Source organism: Triturus cristatus, chromosome 3_1, assembly GCF_964204655.1.
Source record: "Triturus cristatus chromosome 3_1, aTriCri1.1, whole genome shotgun sequence".
NCBI classification, from domain to species: domain Eukaryota; kingdom Metazoa; phylum Chordata; class Amphibia; order Caudata; family Salamandridae; genus Triturus; species Triturus cristatus.
In genome coordinates this window covers 124,396,049-124,419,259 of record NC_140583.1, presented here as the reverse complement: position 1 = coordinate 124,419,259, position 23,211 = coordinate 124,396,049, and the positions used below count along the sequence as shown (strand labels likewise).

General features: G+C 42.1%; 1 protein-coding gene across 2 annotated transcripts in view; it reads right to left on the bottom strand.

The window, feature by feature from the left end:
* The window catches only part of CTTN (cortactin), a 172,076-nt gene that overhangs the window by 41,232 nt on the left and 107,633 nt on the right, over positions 1 to 23,211 (bottom strand). Inside the window, exons 10-12 of one of the 2 annotated variants that reach the window (XM_085643538.1) lie at positions 9,947 to 10,057; positions 1,639 to 1,694; positions 1,296 to 1,365 (exon numbers count right to left, since the gene is read on the bottom strand). In XM_085643538.1, the coding sequence (XP_085499664.1) occupies positions 1,296 to 1,365; positions 1,639 to 1,694; positions 9,947 to 10,057 (237 nt within the window). The remainder of the gene's footprint in view (positions 1 to 1,295; positions 1,366 to 1,638; positions 1,695 to 9,946; positions 10,058 to 23,211) is intronic. The other variant, XM_085643539.1, reaches the window with a different exon arrangement.

Sequence of the window (23,211 nt, the reverse complement as noted above, 5' to 3'; positions counted from 1 at the left end):
TTCCTTCAAGACTTAGATTGAAGGCTGCTCTCCATAGCTACCACTAGGATAGCTTTCAATAAAGGTTATCTTTAACCCATCATCAATAAGGGGTTGTTTGGACTGGTACAGGGTGCCCACTATAATTAGTGGACAGCATATACCAGGCAAACTTCTCGCATGGTGCAGATAAGAATTTCATACATTTCAGGGTCCCAATGGGTCGTTCTTCTGGCCACTACCAGCACCTATTCCTCAAGATCCAGCAACAAGTCCCTACTCTAGAGGCCTTGTTTGTAACTATGCATGTGTTAAAGAGATCGAGATTTTTACCCAGCAGATGCTTCCTCTAAGCTACCACATACATCTGGCACTCAACTGCAAGTGCCATTGCTTCTCAGGACAATTTTTCTAACGACATAATCACCAGAGAACAAAGGACACTATTGGAAAAGTATATATATATTCTCAAACAGGTGCTGCAGGAAGCTGGCCAGTGATCCAGGAAGCAGATTCAGGTGTGTTGAGGGGCTGCCAAGAGAAGAGCACGGTGATAACAGCCATGTTTGCGCACTGTAGACCACCATGAGATGTAGCTGAACAAGATAACATTTTTGGCAAAAAGATCCTTTGGTGCAAATTCAGTCCTCAGAGAACAAACAAAATGTAGCTGAGTAGTGAAGCAAACCGGTTATGTACAGAGAGGGAAAATGCAGGAACAAACATAAAAGTATACTGCATATGCCATTTTGGGAGCCTTTTACCTGCCACAGCAAAAGTCTAAAGTACCCCATCAGTTGAGAAAGACGATTATCGGCCTTAGGATTCAGTTCACATTCTCAAAAATAACTTTCTCAGGAACAAAAAAACAGTATGCCCTATACACAGATTTTACAATTAGATGTGAACAACCTACCCAGATGACTCCCCCCGCTCATCTGAGGTCTCTTATTGGAACTGCTTGGGTGCCATCAGTTACTGCTCTCTAATGTACAATAATTTTGTGTGGATGTCAGGCTTTCTCCCAACATCAAATTCACCAAAACACAACAGGAAACTTCTGATAACATGAGCATTATCGCATGTACTTCTTTGCCACCACTCACATGGATACGCCAACAATGACTTACAGAAAGTGGTTATTTCAAGAACTCCAAACTTGGTAACTAGTTTATAACATTTGATGCACTCCTTTATGTACAGTAAGGACATTCAGCATCTGTAGGACATCTGCATGCCAACTGAAATTACCGATAAAACTGAAATCCAGTGGTAAAGCTTTTGAACAATTGGTCGATTGACAAAATACCACTTACCAGCCTCCACAGGCCGGGTTCTCTGATATGTTGAGGAAGGTTTTTCTATGTCTTCAAAACTTAGCGCATTCTAATAAAACAAATACAGCAATTCAAAAAGGTAATCAATTATTCCTTTCACAAAAAGATATTCAGGGATGTGTTTTAAAGGTAGTTTTTCCTACTTGAAGTAATAACTGTTCTATGGTTACAACTTTATGACACGTATAACAACATTTCCAAATGTAGCAACCTTGTTTCGAAAATAACAAGCAACTCATACAATCAACTAGCGCGCAGTCATCAATGGTACTTAAAGGTAGAGCTTAAAAGCACACTGGGAAAGAGTCAACAGTCTCCTCACCTTGTCCATTCGATCTTTCTGTACACCAAACTTCCCGCCAAAGCCCTTGGAGTAATCTATTTTTTGTCAGAAAAGAGGAACGATATTAAGAGTCTGCTAAGAATTGGATAATATGTACAAAAATAAAAACTATCTCCAAGTGAACTGTGTTGGATAAAAAAAAAAAAAAAGCCTCCAAGATTTTAAACTAGGTTTTGTAAATGACAAGAGATCAATGAAAACTCTCTATATATATATATATATATATATATATATATATATATATATATATATTTGTGCAACAGTAACTTTAGTCATCGCTCAGCCACACTTCCCATTGATCCATTTTTTTGGATTGCTAATAACGTCCGTACTATTTGACAAATCTGTATCTAATAAACAAATATACCTAAATATTAGATATATCTAATAAATCTGTATCTGGCCTAAAACAAATCTGAACAGCCCTAGCAAAAGTGTCGAAGGTCTGTTACGCCAATTTCTGTGCAGATCCATCCATGGGGGGGAATAAAGTTAAGGTGAGATTGGTAAAAGTTAAAATTTCCCACTCAAGTTATAGGAAATTTGTCTCTCTGCTACAGCAAACACTGGAATGGAAGTAGAACTTCACTGACCAAGCACTTTTTAAAATGTAGCGTATATCTGTTCAACAGTTTGACATACATTAGTTGGAAAAAAAGTATCATGTGTGAATGGCAGAATTAAAATGTAGGTATATCTCAGCCTTTGAACTGGCATGCTGGAAACTAGTGCGTTCTGTCAATCCTATTTACATTTTTCAAGAACGCGATTAGCTGATGAATGCCTTTAGTATTTTATTCATTCAGCTTGAAACTATGGAATTCAGTGTTATAAAAACAATTTCGCAGAGGTACACAGAGGCAGATTCTACACATCACAAGGGAGTAAATAAGATCAGAGACGTGTGGAAAAATTGTAATAAACTCAGTCAGAAATGCACTTACCATATGGCAATTCCATGAATTGTGTAATATCTGCAAGCATGCAGCCTTAGTTTATTCTGAAACAACCACACAGTTTTACCAAATTCACAAGTCTCACCAAATTTTTGATTTTAGAAAATCACATTTAAAAAAAATAAACGATAAACCCATCAAGAGTATGGTTTAATGCAGGCTTTTTGTAGGGAGCATGAGTGTGAAGGGAGTTTCGGGGCCGGCCAGAGGCTGGTGGCAAATTCCTGCTGCACATGCCCCAAAACTGTTGGCAGCGCACAACGGGTACACATCAAGTGAATGCAGTACACATGAAGAAAAACTTAAATTGTTTTTTTTAAGTAAATAATTATTCAGAAATTCAATGGGAAAAAAAGTAATGGTTGAGTGAATGCACCCCTGAAAAAGCCCCGATATTTGCCAACTCCTTTACAGAATACACAACAAACACCTCAACTAACTCACTTTTCTTTTTTTCTTCATATGCCTGCGGCATGGTGGGGGAGGGTCGTCAGTTATTTAGTGTTTTGTGTTTCATTTAAAACTGGGAGGTTTTCAGGTTTGAATTCACTGAAACATACCAAACATTAAATGGTTAATTTTTTCCCATAGAGAGGGAATACAAACGGATAACTGCCCACTACATTTCTAATCATCTATCTACACAGGAAGTGACATCCCTGGATTGCCCTTCATCCATATGTACAAGGCGTGATATCACTTGTTTTCTAACAGCCAAGCATGAGAACTTAATTTACCCTCACGCATCTGCACATCACGTCCTGCCTTTTCCACACTTCAATGATCTCTTCACGGTGTCCCCATCAAAGGGCATTACCTCTTTGGCCCTCTCAAGGGCGGACACAGACAAGGGTATTTCAAAATTTGGGCCAGAAAGTGCCTTGGGAAGAAACCCCTGTTCTAGTGAAAAGTACAAGAAAAGAAAATGTGCATCACCCAACACACCCTACCACCAATCCCTACAAATCACATGCAGGCTTTGCTGACTCAGACACTCGCAAAGCATTTGCACAATACAGACCCATCATCAGACACATTGCATTCACTACCACACACCCTCAACCTACAGAACACACCTTTCAACTCATGCTTATCAGTATTGACTCTGTATACTGCACACACCAGTCATTACAGACCCGTCAGACACATTGCATTCTCTACCACACACCCTCAACCTACAGAACACACCTTTCAACTCATGCTCATCAGCATGGACTCTGTATACTGCACACACCAGTCATTACAGACCCAACATCAGACACATTGCATTCACTACCACACACCCTCAACCTACAGAACACCTTTCAACTCCTGCTCACCAGCATAGACTCTGTATACTGCACACACCGGTCATTACAGACCCATCATCAGACACATTGCATTCACTACCACACACCCTCAACCTACAGAACACACCTTTCAACTCATGCTTATCAGTATTGACTCTGTATACTGCACACACCAGTCATTACAGACCCGTCAGACACATTGCATTCACTACCACACACCCTCAACCTACAGAACACCTTTCAACTCCTGCTCATCAGCATAGACTCTGTATACTGCACACACCGGTCATTACAGACCTCTTCTTCTATACCCATCACAAGCATGATGCTTTGGTCATCACCAAAACATGACGCACGCCCCCATTTTCGGACATCCGAGATGCCCTTCTTCCCACAGGCTACGGCATCCTTCCTGTGGACCACACAGGAAAGGGAGGAAGTCTCACGGGTCCTACACAGGCAACACTCAACTCCATGGAGCCACTGACAGGTTTATTTCCAAACAGTGGAGAAGCTTCATTGGTAGAGGATAGCATCAAGGATTGGCCTGCAAGGGGGAAAGGGTCATGTTTCTCGATTAATGATCTAAGAGCATTTACGTTAGCGAGAAACATTCTCTTTTACCAGCACTGAACCATAGAAGAAATGCTGGGTTATCCTTCTACTTAACTTTTCTATTTGTTCAGCTAAATTTCCTGCAAATTAATTCAGACCTGTGAATTACAGAAAATAATCCAGATTGAAGACCTTTTTTCATTAAAATAGGAACGTTAAAACCATTTTAGGGCAAAAGATGAGCCTACTTTCTTCATTAAGCAGGCACGGTCTGGGGGGCATGTCATGAGAGTATCAATTTACCATTTGTATATCTTTGCTGCACTCTTTTTTTTTTTTTAACAGTTTAGTAGACGGAATCTCCGAAATGACAAGGGTGGTGGTTCAGAAAGCAGTTGGGTTTTGGGGGTCATCTCACATACAACAGTACCATTTAAGTAGGTGCCTCTAAACCACAGCAAAGAAATAACAGTATGTATTGAAGAGGTGTAGGTGTGGGTTTGAATTAGATATGATTGCAGTGCTACACAAAGTATTTGAAGGCCTGTTTGGGCAGAAAGTATTTTATGCATTGAAGTGGCTGAAAAGGCACAGTCTAATACATAGGTAACCCCCTCTGCTGAGTATACACATACATTACCCCTTTCATGTATCAACAGCCACCAAACATGGTAGAGAGAACTGACCTTGAGTATTTTCACAACACATCTGCATCTAAGATTAGACCAGCTACCCAAAACAAGGGCTTCATAGCAGGAGCGACCACATCCCAGCAGAGGCTGCCGTCACAGAACTCGTTTGGTGCAATTGACACAGATGTGTGTCTTCAGCACCCAGCTTTGTAATCGCTGAAGATACTCAAGCTTCACTATAATCTTATTCAAACCTATGCACATACTGTGCGTCACTAGTGCAAGGTAGCCACACTGCGGTGGTGCTTTAGCAGGCGAACTCTATGAATGCTATTGCCAGTCAGTCGGTTGACGATACAGCACCATTATAGATTTTTAAATTCTAGGACTCCTCATCCTAAACTCTTGACTTGGTCTCACTTCCCTCACCTGTGTCCAGCTGCATCTTGGAATGGATTGTCTTCATACACACAATACTTGGTTAATCGTTGCAGAAGACACCTGGCAATGGACCAATCATTTCCACTTTACAATTGCTCATAGGCACATCACTTGCTGCAGACGAGGGACCTGTAGAACTGCAAGCCTCACAATTCAGAACTTGTGTTACCTCGTACTCGCAGAAGCGATGAGAAGTCATCAGTAACGCAGAATTACATCACAATTCCACAGCGAACCAAGCGGTAAGCTGCTCAAGTTTGAAGTAACCTACACTTTTACCCATCAAGACAATATGGTCGAAGAGGACACTACTACTTTGTGATCTTTTTTTAGTAGCTGGATGAATGTGTGTAAACCATTCTAGCAGCACCATCTACACTCTTGTTTTTGTGAATATTTCCCATTTTAATCAGGAACAGCTTCATATCCCTTGTAAATAGATTTGCAGAAAAGGAATCTACACCTTGTTTGAGCCAACGACGTCTTCCTAGTAAGTGTTTATCTAATCAAAATTTATTATGGGCTATACAATTCAACCATATGAATTTAAAGAGGGTGTGTGTGCTAGTGAAAGAGCAGGCTCACATTCTACAGTTTAGTAGCAAATTGGATGTGTTATAAGTATGCATATTCTACATTTAGGAGCTAGATTGGCTATTTTTTGACAGAGTCCAATATTCAGGAAAACCAGTCACTGGATTTTCTATGGCATTGGGCAATGGGGCGAAGGGCCTCAAGGCTATCAGACACCTAAGTGCAGATGAATGCAAGTGTTCTGTAAAAATGTACAGAATAAATATTGTATCCTGCAGAAGCATCCCCATCCATGATTCTTGAATCAAGAGTCAAGAGGCAGATTCCAGTTACATTCATACAGGGACAGAATTTATACTCACTTCTGATGGTGACTGATGGTCAAGATAATGTAGGTGATGTATGTATTAAGATGATGTTGCAGAGTGTGGAGTGGGAAGGAATATTATACCAGTTGCACTAATTCCTTCAATTGCTGGCTACTACCAAGTAGGGGCTAAGGCACTAAAAAAACATTTTTGGGCACTATGTTAAGAGTTGGAAGTAGGGAAACATGCTTGTAAGTACACAAGAAAACAAAATAACAAACCATTCTGACCTCGGTAGCCAGATTCATGCTCAACCTCCCACATAAAACTCACATCACAACAACCCTCCATGGAGATCCACTGGCTCCCAATATGTAAACCCACTACTGTCAAACTCCTCACACACACATTCAAGGCACTAGACAAATTAGGCCCCACCTATCCGAACAGTCGCTTCTCTTTCCACCAACCACCCAGACTCCACAGGACTCCCATTCACAACCATCTCATGTATAACAGAACCAGATCAGGAGGACCGGCGATCTCTTACATCATTCCTAAAGCGTGGAACAGCATCCCACACCTCAGATCCTCCTCTTCTTGAATTCCACAAGAAGCGGAAGACCTGGAATTTCAATTAACCAACTTACCATAGACCGCTCTAGAAACACACACACACCTGCTCAGTGCCAGGGTACCTTCGTGGGCGATAAAGCACTTTACAAGTATACATAGCATATGTATGTACATATGCATGCCTATGTATGTAATATTTGTAGTACAAAGATAGCTACAAATCATGAAAGAGTGCTATTCTGAATTAGAGGTTTGCAGTGGGAACTGTTGAAGAAGGGATCAGAAATGCAGCAACAAGGAGAGGGCTTCCAACAAAGTAGGGAATTGTGCCGGGGTTAGGCTCACTTAGAGGACGAGAAGCACTGTGGCAGAACTGATGGTGGGAACATGGGTAGAGGATGAAGGATGGTGAGTGGAACCACCCTTCAAGGCCAATTCAATAACATGGGTGGTTGCACTCTGAAGAGATGCTGCTTAAAGAAAGGGAGTCACCTGCTTGCAAAAGTGGATACGGAACTGAGCCTATTGAATCTGGTCTGCCATGGGTTCCACATCATTGCAGGCAGCAGCATCATCATCATGCCTCACATCTGGTCTACTTTTCCTGAGAGTCATATGAGCTCAACAACACGTCTAGATCTTGATCTCCATGTACTGTGAGGTGGCAGACTGCACTGTCATACAGACGTTGTAGTAGACTAACAATGTAATACAATGGAATCGTAAGTAGAGTGATCAGAAGATTGCATGTGATACTATAATACATAAAGACATTAGGTGATGCGGGCTGCTGAATGGAAGATGCACTTAAGCGGTTTAAAGTGCATCTCAGATTCTGGCGAGCAGAGGATTGACTCCATCAAAGTGAGATAGGAAATTAGCTGTCCAATGGTTAGGATGGCTGCTTCTGGAAGGAAGGGTTCACCCCCGGGATCAGGGCCAATTGACGCGAAGTAATTTTTCTCTTCTGTGTGATGTGAGCACTGAAGCGGAGATTGGTACCACTGTAAGATCTCACAGACTTGGTACTGTTCAGAAGTCAAGATTTCCATCAGAGAGCCAGCCTTGCACCACAATCTGGCTTGCTGGGATTCAGTTTGAGAAAGGCCTTGGACATCAAGTCTTTGAACATAGCACAGCCGTATTTGAAGCAACGGCTGTTGTAGCCATGTGGGATTTTCAGACGGGTGCAGTGTGTCGTCTGCATGATGGCAGATTCTGATATTTCAACATTCTTGTCATGCAGATAATTCAGGGGCTCCACATGAAAAGTAACAACTGGGGAGAGGATGGAGCCTTTGAAGGAGGCCGCAGGAGTTAAGAATCAGCTCCGATCAAGAGGGTTCAAATCAGAATTTCAACACAAGGTGTTCTAAGTAAGAGCAACTGCGTTCCACAGTCAGTTTTATCTGCCCCAATATTAACATGGCCTACAGGATTCATCTATTGAAAATAGGTCCCACTACACCATATCCATAAAATTCATCCCTTAATCAAAATTGTTCAGAGCCAATATTTGTAACTGGTTCTTCAGGATTGGAGTTGCTGAACTGGAGTTACAGCGCAAGAGGCTATAAGGCTTTATCGGGCAGGACAGATGCCAACAAAACTGAGAGCTACTAGTTGGGAGTCCAAGTAAGGGCAGGAGTGTTGGGAAGATGAATGACAGAACGGTAGCCACAGACAAAATACTCTTCCCTCTAGCAACCTTGCAAACAGAATAGCTTGGGAGCATCTGTAGGGTGGACAAGAGCAGGGCTACAAATGCTGCCAGTTTGAGAACAAGTAGAAGCAGTCTTGTGAAAAAAGGCAAGTAAGCCCAGAACTGGTCATGCTCTTCCTATTTGCCAGAGTCCTCATTCTTCACAGACAGAAAGGACATACAACCCTCGGAATCATTTCCTGAAAAGATGAAATCCATCATCATGAGGACGTCAAGACTTATAGCTTCAAGAGGGGGGATTTCATACCACAGTGCTAAGCCTCTGCACTGCCTTTTGAAATGTAATTTTTTTTAAAGCAGATGTTAAGCCAAAAGAAATATAATTAACATGTGCAAATTATTCTTAAAATGTGATCACCAATGCAGGCTATTTAAAATGTCTTACATTCAGTCTCACTGTTGGGACCGTGCAGCTCAGTTTACAAAAGCAGAGCTTAATCTGTAAAACAAAACATAATCTTGTCACAGCACTCAACATGTTCATGCACACTACTTACCTGAACTAGATTTATGCTGCACTTTTTCCCCACTCCTCAAGCATATTTAAAGAGCCAATCTGTAGAACTAAAACTACTTCACCGCTCCCATTTAGTTCTAGGCTCCGAATAATAAGCACTACATCCACAGTGTGGGTTACCTGCTTTGTTGAGATTGTGGTAATTTTGAGAGGTACAATTAGTGAGTTTTGCAAGGTCCTGCTGTAATGCTCAATGAGCTGGCCCGACTCAAGCATTTAACAATTACTAAGATCTACAATCGCGCAGACCATGCACCTCTCCTACAACAAGTAAAAATTGTGCTACAAAGCAAAAAAAAATAAAAATCCAAATGTAAGTTTTAATTCGAGTTGTTGAGATAGTTTTTTGTCAAAAATAGATGTCAACACTAGATATGCTGCCATTTTGTACAAGTCCACTTTCTGCTGTATCAAAGATCGATGCCGGAGTACACATGTTCACTGCTGGCACAAAAAAGGTCAGTGAAAAGCGAACTCTCAAAAGCAAACTCTCCAGACTTCTACAGTATTAGCGTTAGTCTCAAGAAGTCACCACTCCCAGAACCAAGTTTCACCAGAGTTTAAAGGTAAACTTTCTAAAATGTTCCACTGCACAAAAACAGGTCATGCATTGGAGAGCAGTAGCCAGGAAAAAAGAATGGAAAGAAATTAGAAAAGCTCAACTTACCGACAATATAGAAGAAACAGTAACTGACCTATGAATTCTAGTTTATGTCACGTGTGCTAGTCTTAGGATTTTTAGAAAATAAAGAATACCTTTTTGAGACTCGTGCAGCTGCACTTTCTCTTGGTGATCCCATCCAAGGGCACACTTGTCTTGTCGGTCTGTTTGCACGCCAAACTTTCCTCCAAACCCTTTCACATAGTCTACACAAAAAATCCACAAGTCATTCATGGAAAACTTTTGACAAAAAGCAACTTTTTGAACTGACATTTTTTTGTGAAATGGTGTAATGTTTGGATCTAAAATATTCATAGGTCAGGTGAAAAGAAGGCAAAAGGAACAGAAACAGGGCATGCATCTGATCCCACAACCACTGAAACCACACACCACACCATGAAACTAGGTCACAGTAACTGCAGTGGATGACAGTCACGGTGACTGTTTCATGACAAGAGGTTGAGTTTACACAATGAAGGTACAGTCGGTACAGTCACATGCCTCCGCTAATTTTAGTTCTCAAAAAGGAAATAGGTAACCAGCAAGTCAACCTACCTGCAAGAAATCATGACACCGTACTGGACTTGAAATAAGGAGCGCAAGTGCCATGTTGATAGGGGATTCTAATCCACCGTCACAGCTATCTAGAACAATTGTTGTGCAGACTCTCCTTTCTAGAGTGAGCGATGTCCACTCTTAGGTGCAATCTAAGGGGTTTGACTATCTATACGAAGGACTTCAACTAAATACAATATGCCTTTGATATAGAAAAGTTTAAATTGGTAGGATCACTGCCTCACACACTTTCGTTGATGTCAAAGTGTCTACATATTACCTTAGAGACAAGTTCAGAATACTCCGTGGCAAAGGTCAGGTCCACGGTTTACAGACCGGCCAACATATGGTGATATGTGGGAGTCAACAGGCACAGAAATAAAGTGATCCGAGTTTACAGAGACAGTCAAGGACCAGAGCACCTCTGTTCGCCTTCACTACCTAAACGGTACTTCCATTTGTAGACACTTCAGATCAGCTCAAGTTGGAGACGAGAACCCTGCAATCATAAAGATCCTTAGAGCTATATCTCAAGGCACTGGCACCAGTTGTCAGAGACTGTCTGACTGCTGGGTTCTCGTTGAGAGCATAACAAGAGGCCAGTGTCTAAAAGTATTTCAAATATTGTCAGGGCTACTCAAGGAACCCATATTAGTTGTCTGGGAGGGACTATATGATAGGGGTGGCATGAAATATGTTGAGGTTCTTGTTTTTTGTAAGATGAAGGGTGTTCTCTTAACAGCGGTTCTTTTGACTTCTGTGGAACCCCACTTAACCATTACTGGAACCCGAGGTCCCCACTCTATCATTATTGGAATTCGGGGACTCGCACTGTCATTACTGGAATACAGAGACCCTGACGGAGGCATTTTTGATTATTTAAACCACAAAACAATACACAAAAAACCAGACACAAACATCCATCAAACGAATACAGAAATAATGAAATATTTAAATACACAAACAAATATTTTTTTTCAAAAACTAAATTTTAGTAGGAAGGTTGGAAGTTTTCTAAATTAGATTGAGGCTATGCATCGCCCATACTAAATTCTGTTTGAGGCACTTGCTCTGCTCGCACGAATCAAGGATACCAATCGCAAATTCCTTCAGATTTACAGAACGTTTTAACATTTTCTATTGTACATTCTGCTGCTTAATTATACACACACACTATTAATCTCTTAATATTTAATGTTCTAAGCAGTCGCTGACACACTAAGAAGGCTTCGCAGACCCTCCCCCCCCCCCCCAGGGGTCCCCAGACCACAGGTTAAGAACCACAGTGTTAGAACATTTCCTGTTTTAATTGAGTATCTGTCCCACATTTAAGGCTTCGGCACAGTTTTTGTCATACTTGGTATATACATACCAAGGATATGGCCTGTGGCTTTTCTAAAGTTTCAAATCACTGTTTTAATTTTGAGCCTCACAAAACGTCAGCTTATCTTTTGGTTTTATGGTGGATTAGAGACATGACTACTTCTGCAGGTGACCCTTCGCTTCGGACATGGCTTTATTTCTCTCCACTATTTGCTTATTTTAGAGGTCTACACGTTTGTGCTTTTTCCAAGGATTTTACTGCTGCCATTTTTATGCTATATTAGTGGTGTCCTCTTAAATGCCACTTCCAACATTTCTGTTTTCTTTTACCCAAATCAATTGCCACAACAGTCCCTCTCCTACCTTCCTTCACTTTCTCCCCAAGATACAGATTTCAAACACTCTTGCAAAGCCCCTGCCTCTTTCCCACCGACTCGCTTTCTCTTGCATGGCGTCTTTCCCTCCCTCTTCGTGTGCTCCTTGTTTGTCATCCATTTTATTGGCCTCTTTCGTGATTCAATAGGAAAAGGCCCACTCAGGATACAGACCAAATTTACAGATTATTTGAACGACTCCTGTGTTCGGTGCTGGAAAGAAATAACCCAGTTCTGCTGTAGGGCTCCTACAGTATGTGTAGGTTCTGAAGAGAGAATGTGCTGCCGCCAACCAAAGTGACAATGGAGCAGCTCACCAAGAACACTTATATTCATGGGTATTAATTGCTTTTGTTCATGGGTATCAATTGCTTTTGTTCCTGGTGCAGGAGAAATTTTAGAATCCAAAGTCTGAGAAATCATACTGCTTCAATTTGAATAAGGTTGTGGAATTCACACTACAAAGACCAATACCATACAACAAGCACAGGCATTTTAACGCATATTAACATTGAAGGCACCTGAAAGACATTAGACTACAGTAACCTCATTACAGCTGTACTCGCAATTACGCAAGCCTCAGCTTACACACCAGACCAGGTGGCATCTTAGGACTTCGCCAATGAATTTAGACAATTTACACAAACCCTGGACAGAGACAACCGTGCTCTGCTTCGAAGTGCTAAAAGAAAACTCTTGTGAGAAGAGCCTCACAAAATCAAACTCAGATACTGGAGTGAGAGATGTGAGTGTAAACTAGTTTAGCAACACTCTATTGTGTAAGAGTAAACAAAGTGTCCCTTAAAATGGGATTAATAGCCCAAGGGACTACTAAAAGCAATCTAAACACAGGCACGCTCCCTATAAATCCTTTTAACACCTGAAAATGGAACAAGGCAAAGCAAACAAACCATCTGATTTATGCTGAATAACTCAGAAAAACAAAATCCACTGCTTAACCGATTCTTATTAAAGGATATACTGTTGTGCTAGAGGCACTCTGTGGTCTGACACCCTGTGATGACTTTTGCCTACCATTATTTTAATTGAGTTGTACATTGAGAGATGAAGTATGTGATGCTATAACAAGTGGTGCACAAATGTGCACTGTGTTATACCCTGGGAAGTATTATTAATTTCTTACTATTGGCATTGACATGGCCTCATGTCAGTCTGAATTCGGACTATGCGCACAGAAAAGCCTCAAGCCAGGTAGACACGCTTGCAAGGTGTTTGGGTTAATCACGTTCAAGGATTGTTTTTGAGAAAGACTTTTTAATGTACCCTGGAAGGCCTTCGTGAGCTTCGTCAAGATAAAGGCTGGAACATACGAGAATGTAGAGGTAACGTGGGAACTCCTTCCTGCCATGGAGTGCTTGCTTGGAAACTGGCCATTTCAAGTATGTTTCCTTGTGCAGGGAGGAAGACTCTCGAATATTCTAGTGTGTGTTTTGAGACTATAAAGCGGAGGTTTGTTGACAGAGTTGGGAGCTCACTTACAGAGTAGACGTACTGCTGTAAGACAAACGGAACCGGAGTCCCCGTCGAGAGTCCAAGACAGCCGTGAACGGGAACCCCCCACCCCCCACCCCCCCAGAACGAATTGGCAACGATGTTGAGGGAATGATCGGGTGAGGTGACTTGTTTCGGACTAGTGCCATTTATATTGCGTGGTTCCAGTGTCTGAACATTTGAGGTGTTTTCTTTGTGATGTGTAAATGAGTCAGAGTGTACGTCCAAAGTATCCGTGTGAAGAAGTCATTGTATACATCTTTCTCATCTCTTGCTGGACATCCCATATTATTTTGCTTGAGTTTAATCTCATTTTATTTGCTGCTTGTCTCAGTCTCAGTCTCAAGAACTTTATTCGGTTCAAAAAATGAACCATAAAAGTATACATTCTTATATTAAAAGAACATGCATTTAATACATTCAACAGATCAATTGTCAGTATAATAGGACATACTTGGCATCCTAAACCAGAGAGTATAAATAAATGCACAAGGCAATTTAGTGGCCATCATACAACAACAATTTCTAATACGGTTACCCACAGCAATGTAGAGGCCTAACACCAGACGAACTATACCGTTTCCTAATCTGGAGTGAAAGTCGTATGGAATTTATCATGGCACAACATACTCCAGGAGATGATGGTGATAATAAGTAGTCATAACCTTCTTTATAATTACAAGGTTGCTGCCCTTTAAGGATAGGCTTAATAAACCTAATCCTAGGCTCCTGGTATAAAGAGCAAAAAAGGACAACATGAATGGTACTCTGACTAACTTTGTTATTACAAGGACAAGGGGGCAGCCTCTCACACCAACCCCCTTGTTTTGGAAAGGCAAAAAGAAAATGAAGAATGTTTAGTCTAAACCTGGTAAGATAAAACCGCCATTGTACATGGGTTGTAAAAGTTAAGTAAAACTGATGCTGCGGTTTATCCATACAGCTGGTTGACCTAACCGGACACAGTGTATTTAAGTATTTCCGGTAACTCGTTTTAATTAAAGTTTTAATATCTCCCCGGATATTTTCAGGATTATCATAAAGATGACCCAAACCTATTTTATATAACGTATCACTGACATATGACAACCAAGGGATCTGCATTGCGTAATCAAGACTTTTACAATCTTGAAGAATTTGTTTGGAAAACTTAAGATCTTCAGATAACCATATTTTACCCCAAAGTAATAAAGGGGAGATGCGAATGGTATCAGTCACATAATCCATTCCGTTCTCAACATGGCAAAAACTGTTTGACGAACCCAAAGGGATAGATAATAAGCGTTTTAAAAATTTATTTTCCATGACCTGTATCACGGCCGGATTTTCAATCCCCCATACCCCCGCCCCATAAGTGGCCACAGATAAGCATTTTGATCTGTACAAAGTTTTTAGGTGTGCGACCGGTTTTTGACCCAGCTTACTGCAAAAACGGAACAGGCCCTCTATGGATCGACTAGCACTCTGCACTCGGGCCTTCATCAAAGGGGCCCAGCTCAGTTTATTATTAAAGAAATTTCCCAGGTAATTAAAATTATCCACCTTTTCGATGGTGAAGTTTTTTTACCATAAGCTTCCTAGATTTTGACCCTTTTGGGCCACAGACCATCGCAAAAGATTTTGCAAAATTTACCTTCAGGTCCAGGTCCAGCATGAAGGTATTAAAAGCATCAAGACAAGTCTGCATGCTATTTCCTGTAAGGGTCATTAATACCGTGTCGTCGGCGTAAGAAAGCATGGGGATACTTCTACCATTTACCTTTGGAAAATCCCAGCGGTGATCCAACAAATACTTCTCCAGGCCATTTGTATATACTAAGAACAAAAAAGGCGCTAAAATGCAACCTTGTCGCACACCTTCAGTTGAGGGAATAGATTTTGTTTTTTCCCCCCCTGGTCCAAATCTTATAGCCACGGTTGTTGCTGCATGCAATCTGCGCAGCAACGTAACCAAGGGTTCCTCAAAACCCATGTCATCCATCATTTGCCACAACTTGTCTCTACAAACAGTGTCAAAGGCACTTGACAAGTCCATGAAGGCAAGGTGAATAGTGGAATTCCTTGCCCTCATGTACTTGCCTATAATTAATGCCAAGTTCAAACACTGTTCGATTGTTCCCTTTCCTCTTCTAAAACCATATTGGGAATTTATAATAAGACCCACAGAGTCTGCCCATGTTTCCAACCTGGCAAGGATTATTCTACCCAGCAATTTGCATGATGCATCGATTAAGGATATAGGGCGATAGCATCGAGGATCACCCCTATCACCCTTCTTAAAAATCGGCACCACCACTGCCTCCTTCCATGATGCAGGGATACGGCCAATAATAACCGCCTTAAATACATTCAGAAGCAAAGGTGCCCATACATTGATGTTATGCCGAAAAAAGTCTAATGGCACAGCGTCAGGACCAGGAGCCTTTAATGGTATACCTTTCCTCAAGGCCTCTTCCACCTCTTGCAACGTGATCGAGGAACTAAGAGACGAGGCTGTAGGTGAAGCCTCCAAATTCATAGTGTCATCCAGAAGACCCGAGAATATTTTTGCTTTGGGGTTAAAAATTTTCCCAAAATGGGCTTCCCATGATTCACCAGTAATCTGCATCACTATGTTATCTCTACCATCATTCGTAAAAAGGGGGCGATTCACTACTTCCCAAAAAAGCCTACTATCTTTTAGCTCTGAGGCCTTCTCTAGGTCTTCCCAAGCAAGGTTTTTTAGATCCTGCTTCCTTTTTCTAGTGGCCTCCTTATAGGCAATTCTGGCAGTTTTTACCAGGTCCTTGTTCCTTGGTTTTTGTTGCAAAGCCACTTTTAGAGTTTTGTGGGATGCAGAACACACAGAATCAAACCATCTAAAACCCCTGGATTTATTTTTCCCAATTGGTTTTTTAAGATGCTCAGCCACATGCCCACACAAGATTTCAAAGTTCCTAATGACCTTTTCAGGATCGGATGTTGGCAATAAACATGACTCAACTTCAGAGCTATGAACGCTTAAAATATCTGCCTATAAACCGGCAGCATCAATTTTGCCCCACTTCATAATAACACCTTGGTTCCTGGAATACTTTATGGGTTGCTCCGAAATTGGGTGTTTTATACTAGCAGGAGGACACAAAGTTAACATTAAGGGGTTGTGATCACTTGCCGCATTTGCGAGTATCTCAAGCTTATCTACATAATGAAAGTAGCTACTAGACAAAATGGCAAAAATCAATGACACTCATCGAGCCTCTAGTTCCCTGAAAAGTTGGTATTGGTAATAAATTTGGGGCAACCCAAGGCTCACTATACATAAATCATTTAAAACAATGATATTATTTAGTGCGTCCCCCTTGGGTGTGTGCTTAAAGTGTGTCAAAGGTTGTTCATTTACATCCTCCAAACCACACACATTTGAACCACCAAATTTACACAGTGAACAGTTAAAATCACCAACCCAAATGATAAATAATAGAGGCCGGTTACTACGTGCCTTACAAATTGCTTCCTGCAAGCTCATAATTACAGATGTCTCATTATCAGAAAAAACATTATGGTACCAGTTAATCAATAACAGTGGCACAGGAAACAAATATTCCAGCAAAAGCAGTTGGTACCATGAGGTATCCACTATCTTGGAGGTTACTAAATTCTTCAATTTAAGGGAGATTGCAGTCATTATCCCACCCTTTGCCCTTCCTACTAATGATGGTACAGCTTGAACATTAAACGGCTGAAAGCCATCAATCTCCTTATCAGTTCGACTCCATGTCTCCTGAAAGCACAGGATATCTTGACCACCCACAAAATCCAACCATATCTCGTCTTCTAATCTGGTGGAAAGTCCTGCAATGTTCCATGAGATTAGGCGGAGTTTTGATTCCCCTAAATTTTCACCTACAGGGTCCAATCGAATTGGCAGGTCTAGCCGAGGGGCAGACAAATTCAATTCACAGCCTGTGTTAACATGAGACTCTAGATTTAAAGGATTAACAATATGTACATCACTAGTTGTAACATCCTCCACAGAGGTAACCTTTAATCTTTTACCCTTATTCTCACGCAAGTTTGACTGTACTGTAGATGATACATTTTCCAATCCACTAATGGATGGTCAATCTAACCCCTCCATACCCACTAATGGATCAAAGCGGTTTCTTAGGGGAATATTATTGTTATGATTCGGTATCCACCCTAAATATTCCTCTCCTTGAAATCTCATTCTTGGGTAATTATAGGGTGGTCGCATAGGATTGTTACTCAAAGGCACCCTAAAGAAACCATCACCCCGGTGGTTCAAACCAGGGTTATTATAGGGCGATCGTACAGCAGCATTAATCATGGTCGACCTGGGATGTGTTTCACTCTGTAATCTTACACTGGAATAATTATGGCATAGATTAGGGGAAGCATATTTCAAGTTTGGGTAAAAGTATTCCAAACCTATGCATTGAATATCCCCCGATCTGCCAAACCTAGGTTCACGGCAGATCAAGTCTTTAACCCAACTATCCATAAAATTTTTATAAGGATACAATCCCCCTCTAGATCTTTCACACTTGGCCCCACCCAGGGGACCCTACGCACACTTAATATTTTCGTTTTAGCAGCTGCCTGTTTTTATTAAGCCAAAAGGTTACTTTATTTTCGAGATCCTGATTTGATTCCAATCGATTTGGCGCCAGTACTGGAACACCTGTCAGGATTGCCATGAATGGGGCAGAATCAGGGGGTAGGTTTACACGAACCTGTTTATTTAGAGGAACTTTTTCTCTAGGAGTAGAAGACTTCGATGTTGATGCTATAGCTGCTACAGTCTTTAACTGAGAACCCACAGTAACCACCAATGCAGGCTCAGTTAGAGCTGTTTGTAAGGGGGCTTCCTGGGGGTCCGCAACTACAGGTGTTTGTAGCGCTTTAGTTTGATTTTTCTGACCCACCTTCTTGGTTGTAATACAGTTATCCAAGATCTCAGGGGGTGTACTATTCATTACTAATGTTTCAAGAGAGTGGGTATTAGCTGATATGAGATATTCTAATTGATCCAATTTTAAATTGACGATTTGCATTTTCTCTAGGAGGGGCATCAAAAGGCTTTTTTCCCGCTTTTCAATGGTTGCCAAAAGTTCGTCATTATTATATGAACAGCAAGAAGTTACATCACCAACAACCCCAGGAGGGATACCCCTTTGTTTAACTGGGTTTACTGCAACTTTTGCGGCATTTGTCATTGCTGATTTAACTCTACTTCCCTTTTTCTGACCTCCTCCACTTTTCCGTTTGCTAGTAATTACTACTACTGGGTCAGAATCCAGGACCTGGAGTTGCATTGGAGTGGGCCCTGTGTTAGTCGAGTTACAGAGTTGGACACTATCCCTGGTAGTATTTGGCGGTATGCGGTCTTCATTTGGACAGGCCACCATATCATTCATCGAAGTTGAATGGGGATCAGAAATTACTACAAGAATTGGGCTAGCTTCCAAGTTATTGGCCACACTTTTTCCAGGAGTAGTTACAGAACCAATCCGTCCCAGAGAAGAGCGTTTCCCAGTTACTAAATCTAATGACAAGCGCTTTTCTGTAAGGGCAATTTCTTTTTCCAATATCCCTGTTGCCCGTATGATAAAATCGTCTAAAGGTCCAGTTGCTTTAACACTACTCGATTTTACTGTTACCTGCCTACCCTTCCCAGAACGTAGAGCCATCATACAAGCAATTACATAAAATTAAAAATAAAATAAATAAAATAATAGGACCAAGACCTAAACAAAACTACCTGTAAAAGAAAACCTAAAAACAATAATTAATATAATTTAAAAAGTACTTTGAGTCCTTGAGGCAAGATAATGGGCCCGGCCCGTCCTTGTACGTCCTTGGACGGCCTTAGACGGCCCGCCCTTTGCCCGGGCTTCGCCCCGCGCGCTCCCGCGCAGCGGAGGCAAGTGCCACACGTATATAGTCAGTCAGTGTAACGCACAGGGGGGCGGGGCTAGCAGGGAGAGCGGGCCAGGTGATGCAAGTTAGCCAGGCAGGGACTCCTGGGCAATGGAGTCCCTGCGATTACGCTCGCAGCCCTGCAGGTATGCCCCAGGCTCCCCAGTCGATACAGGCACCAACCACCAGACCTCCACAAACTATTGCCACGAAGCGGGACCCGCAAAGCGGGTCCGGCGAGCAGGGAGTAGCAGTCAGGAACAGCCCACACAGGATATCAAGAAAGAGAGGGCCGTAGGTCCAAGCAACAAGAGTCCCGCTGAAACAAGATGAGGAAGAGTTTTTAAGTCCGACCTGTGAACAGGGGGCGGGGCTAGCAGGGAGAGCGGGCCAGGTGATGCAAGTTTGCCAGGTAGGGACTCCTGGGCAATGGAGTCCCTGCGATTACGCTCGCAGCCCTGCAGGTATGCCCCAGGCTCCCCAGTCGATACAGGCACCAACCACTAGACCTCCACAAACTATTGCCACGAAGCGGAACCCGCGAACCGGGTCGGGCGAGCAGGGAGTAGCAGTCAGGAACAGCCCACACAGGAGATCAAGAAAGAGAGGGCCGTAGGTCCAAGCAACAAGAGTTTAATCTACTTTTATTTGCTGCTTGTCTATTTATTAGTACTATTCATGCATTTAACTGTTGCATTATCAAGTGTGTTATTTTTGCATGCATATAAATATATATATATCTCCACGTGTATTTGAATGTGATTCATTTTGGCATCTGGGAAAGTCTGTAAGAGAGCACTGCATAAATAAAATAAAAAAACAAGCCTTATTCTAAAAGGAGAACGTTTTGTAAAATAAAACCCTTTTCTATGTGGTGTTGTGTTTTATGTCTCCTGCTATGCTGTGTTTGAGCCACCGTGTGAGAGATTCTGTATTATCTGAAAGGCGAAGCCAGACATATACATAAAGAAGGGTCCGAAAGCTATTCCAGGGGAGCCCTCATTCGGCATGGCTGAATGCCAGGGTTGCTGACTCAGTCGCTTTCATCCATGCTCTTTCATCCACCACCCTACACCGCCTACACTATGGCGGGTTTTTTCATTTCTGCTTATTACTTCGATCATAGTTTTTAAATTTGCCTCTTCCTCCTTCAGTCTCCCTACTCTGCCTTTCCCTCTCAAGTTCAAAGTCTCATGGAGAAAAACAAGTTCCAGCCCCCAACAATGGTCACCACCTGCAACCACTGGCACAAATTAAATACTGGATGAGGCCACCTGCATCATTCATACAGAAAAATCATTGTTTACAACTTTTCAGGACTTACTGGTCTCTTGACAGGACTGCTGCAAGATTCCTTAGGGCTCACTTGCTTTTCACCAGGAACATCACGACTTGTCCAAAGTAAATCCTCCAAAACTACAACACCCTCTCTGGCTCAACCTTATCAAAGCTTGAGCTCATCGCTCATGTTGTATAATAACTACATGGAGTAGCCAGGGGCTCTGGAGTAGGAGCTCTGGATGTCGATTCTTTAAAAGGTGGAGGATTACCTCCACAGATTAAATCAGGGTCTAACAGTCTGCCTTGTTAAATTAGGTGGGATGGTTTTCGGTGCAGTATACTACTATCCGTCAGCATAAGGTGAAGGGCCTGTGTCGGGGTTACGAAGCATGCCTGCAGGGGAGTGGGAGCATCTGTGCAAGGCAGGACCTACGGCATCCCCAGCACATTATTCATCTTCTGCTGCTGTACCATAGTGGTCTTTGTGTTGCTCATAGTCGCCTAAATGGACATTGCGGTGCAGTTTGTCTTTTTGCATGTGTTGCATTATATACAATTAAAGCTCCATAGCTCTCGGTAAGAGGCAGAGGTTAGTTCCGCGAGCGTGGCCAGTGTTGACCCATGCCCACCCTATTGACCCTTTTTAAAGTTGTACGTGATAGGGGTTTAGGAGAAATGCCATCAGCCAGGACACAGCACAAGTCTGTGGGGTATTGAATTGAAGGCGGTCCATAAGGGTCTGGAGGAGTTGCAAATGCAGCCGCAGTGCTGTGAAAGAAACTACAGTTGCCTTTAAAGTCCCCCCTCTACTCTTGATCTGCTTCACTCAATCAGTGATTCTTTCGCTTGGGCAGGCAGGGCGCCGAGTTAACCTCAGGGTTACTGAGCATGGCTCATTGCACAACTGTAGCATTACACAAACAGTGACAATTTACTAGTATTTCAGCATAAAGCGATTCATTCAGTTTAAAAACAGAATATCTACTTGACCCAAACTGCAAATGCAACCACTGCCTCGCGTTTCAGAACCAATTTGGGGTGGTCCTCCTTACGAATGCCTTTTCCAGGCTACTCTCCACACACAGTTTTTATGTAGTGATGCCTTTCACAGCTGGGCATTCTCCAGCCTGGAGCACCCACCATGGAAGCACAAAGAGTAGTGAGGACTCTGCAAAGAAGCGCAATCAAGGTAGACAAGAAGCTTGTCCTCACCCAACGTGCCCCCTTCAACCTCCACGTGACCCCTTCTCACCCATAGCATCTACAGAAGCACAGTGCTTCAGGAAAGTCTAATCAGGAGCCATTTGCTGAACAGTGTTAATTGAATTTGTAAAACGAGCCCTTTCACAATTCTCACACACACTACTGTTAACATTTCCCGCCCTCCACTAACTAGAACAGATAATACAGTTCCACTGTCCGGGAAGCGGGTTTCACGTTCCATCTTTTGTCATAGCAAAGCAGAGGCATTCAAATGGATCCCACACTGCTTTGCGATTAAAACTGTGTGCCAAACTGGAGGATGAACACCAGAAAACATCCGCTCCAGCATTTGCAGAATCTTTTTGTCAATGTGTATATTATTTCCCATATATTTTCTTGCGGCTATGATCTTGAAGTTGTTGCTTGCTCTGACTGCAGCCTAAATAAAGCTCTTGATATTTTTCGACATATGCATCCAGTCATTTTTCAGCCTAGCAGCAGACAGATGGTTTACCGGATTCTAGAGGCTATCAAAAATACCTAGTACAGCACAATCTTCACAAGTAAATAATGTTGTGGTCTAAGCTCTAGCATCCTCAAACTGCATGCTTGCTCATAAACATCTACATTCCCTAAATTCAGCATATAAAAACGAATTTTCAATCAAAACATCGCATGGTCACCGCTCCTTTTATTTATGTATTTATCTTTCCTCTCTGGCAAATGTCCCTCTCCTTTCCTTCCATCCTCTGCATACCTCCTCTCGGAGTGCAACCTACTCTGACGCATGTATGTTTGCCTTATTCCCTATTCCGGAATTTTGGCAAAATGCCCATAACTCATTTTCAAGATCACAATCTCTCCTCCTTTCTCTGAAACTCATAACTATGCAGACTAACAGTACCCAATGTCCTCTAACTCATCTATTAACTCCACCAACCATGTGCATGAGCTCACACCCCCACTAATGATCCCAACTAACCCCTATTAATTAATATCACCATAAAGTAGCTGGAATGACAGCATGGGATGTTTTGCTTTGAATGCCTAGACTAAACCCAATAACTAACAGTAACCAACAACACTGGACTAACCACTAACCTTGGGTCCGGAGCAGCATGCTGCCCTGCATAAGTCACTTCAATGCCTCTTCAGGCGAAGTAAGTGCTATATAAATGCAAATACATATA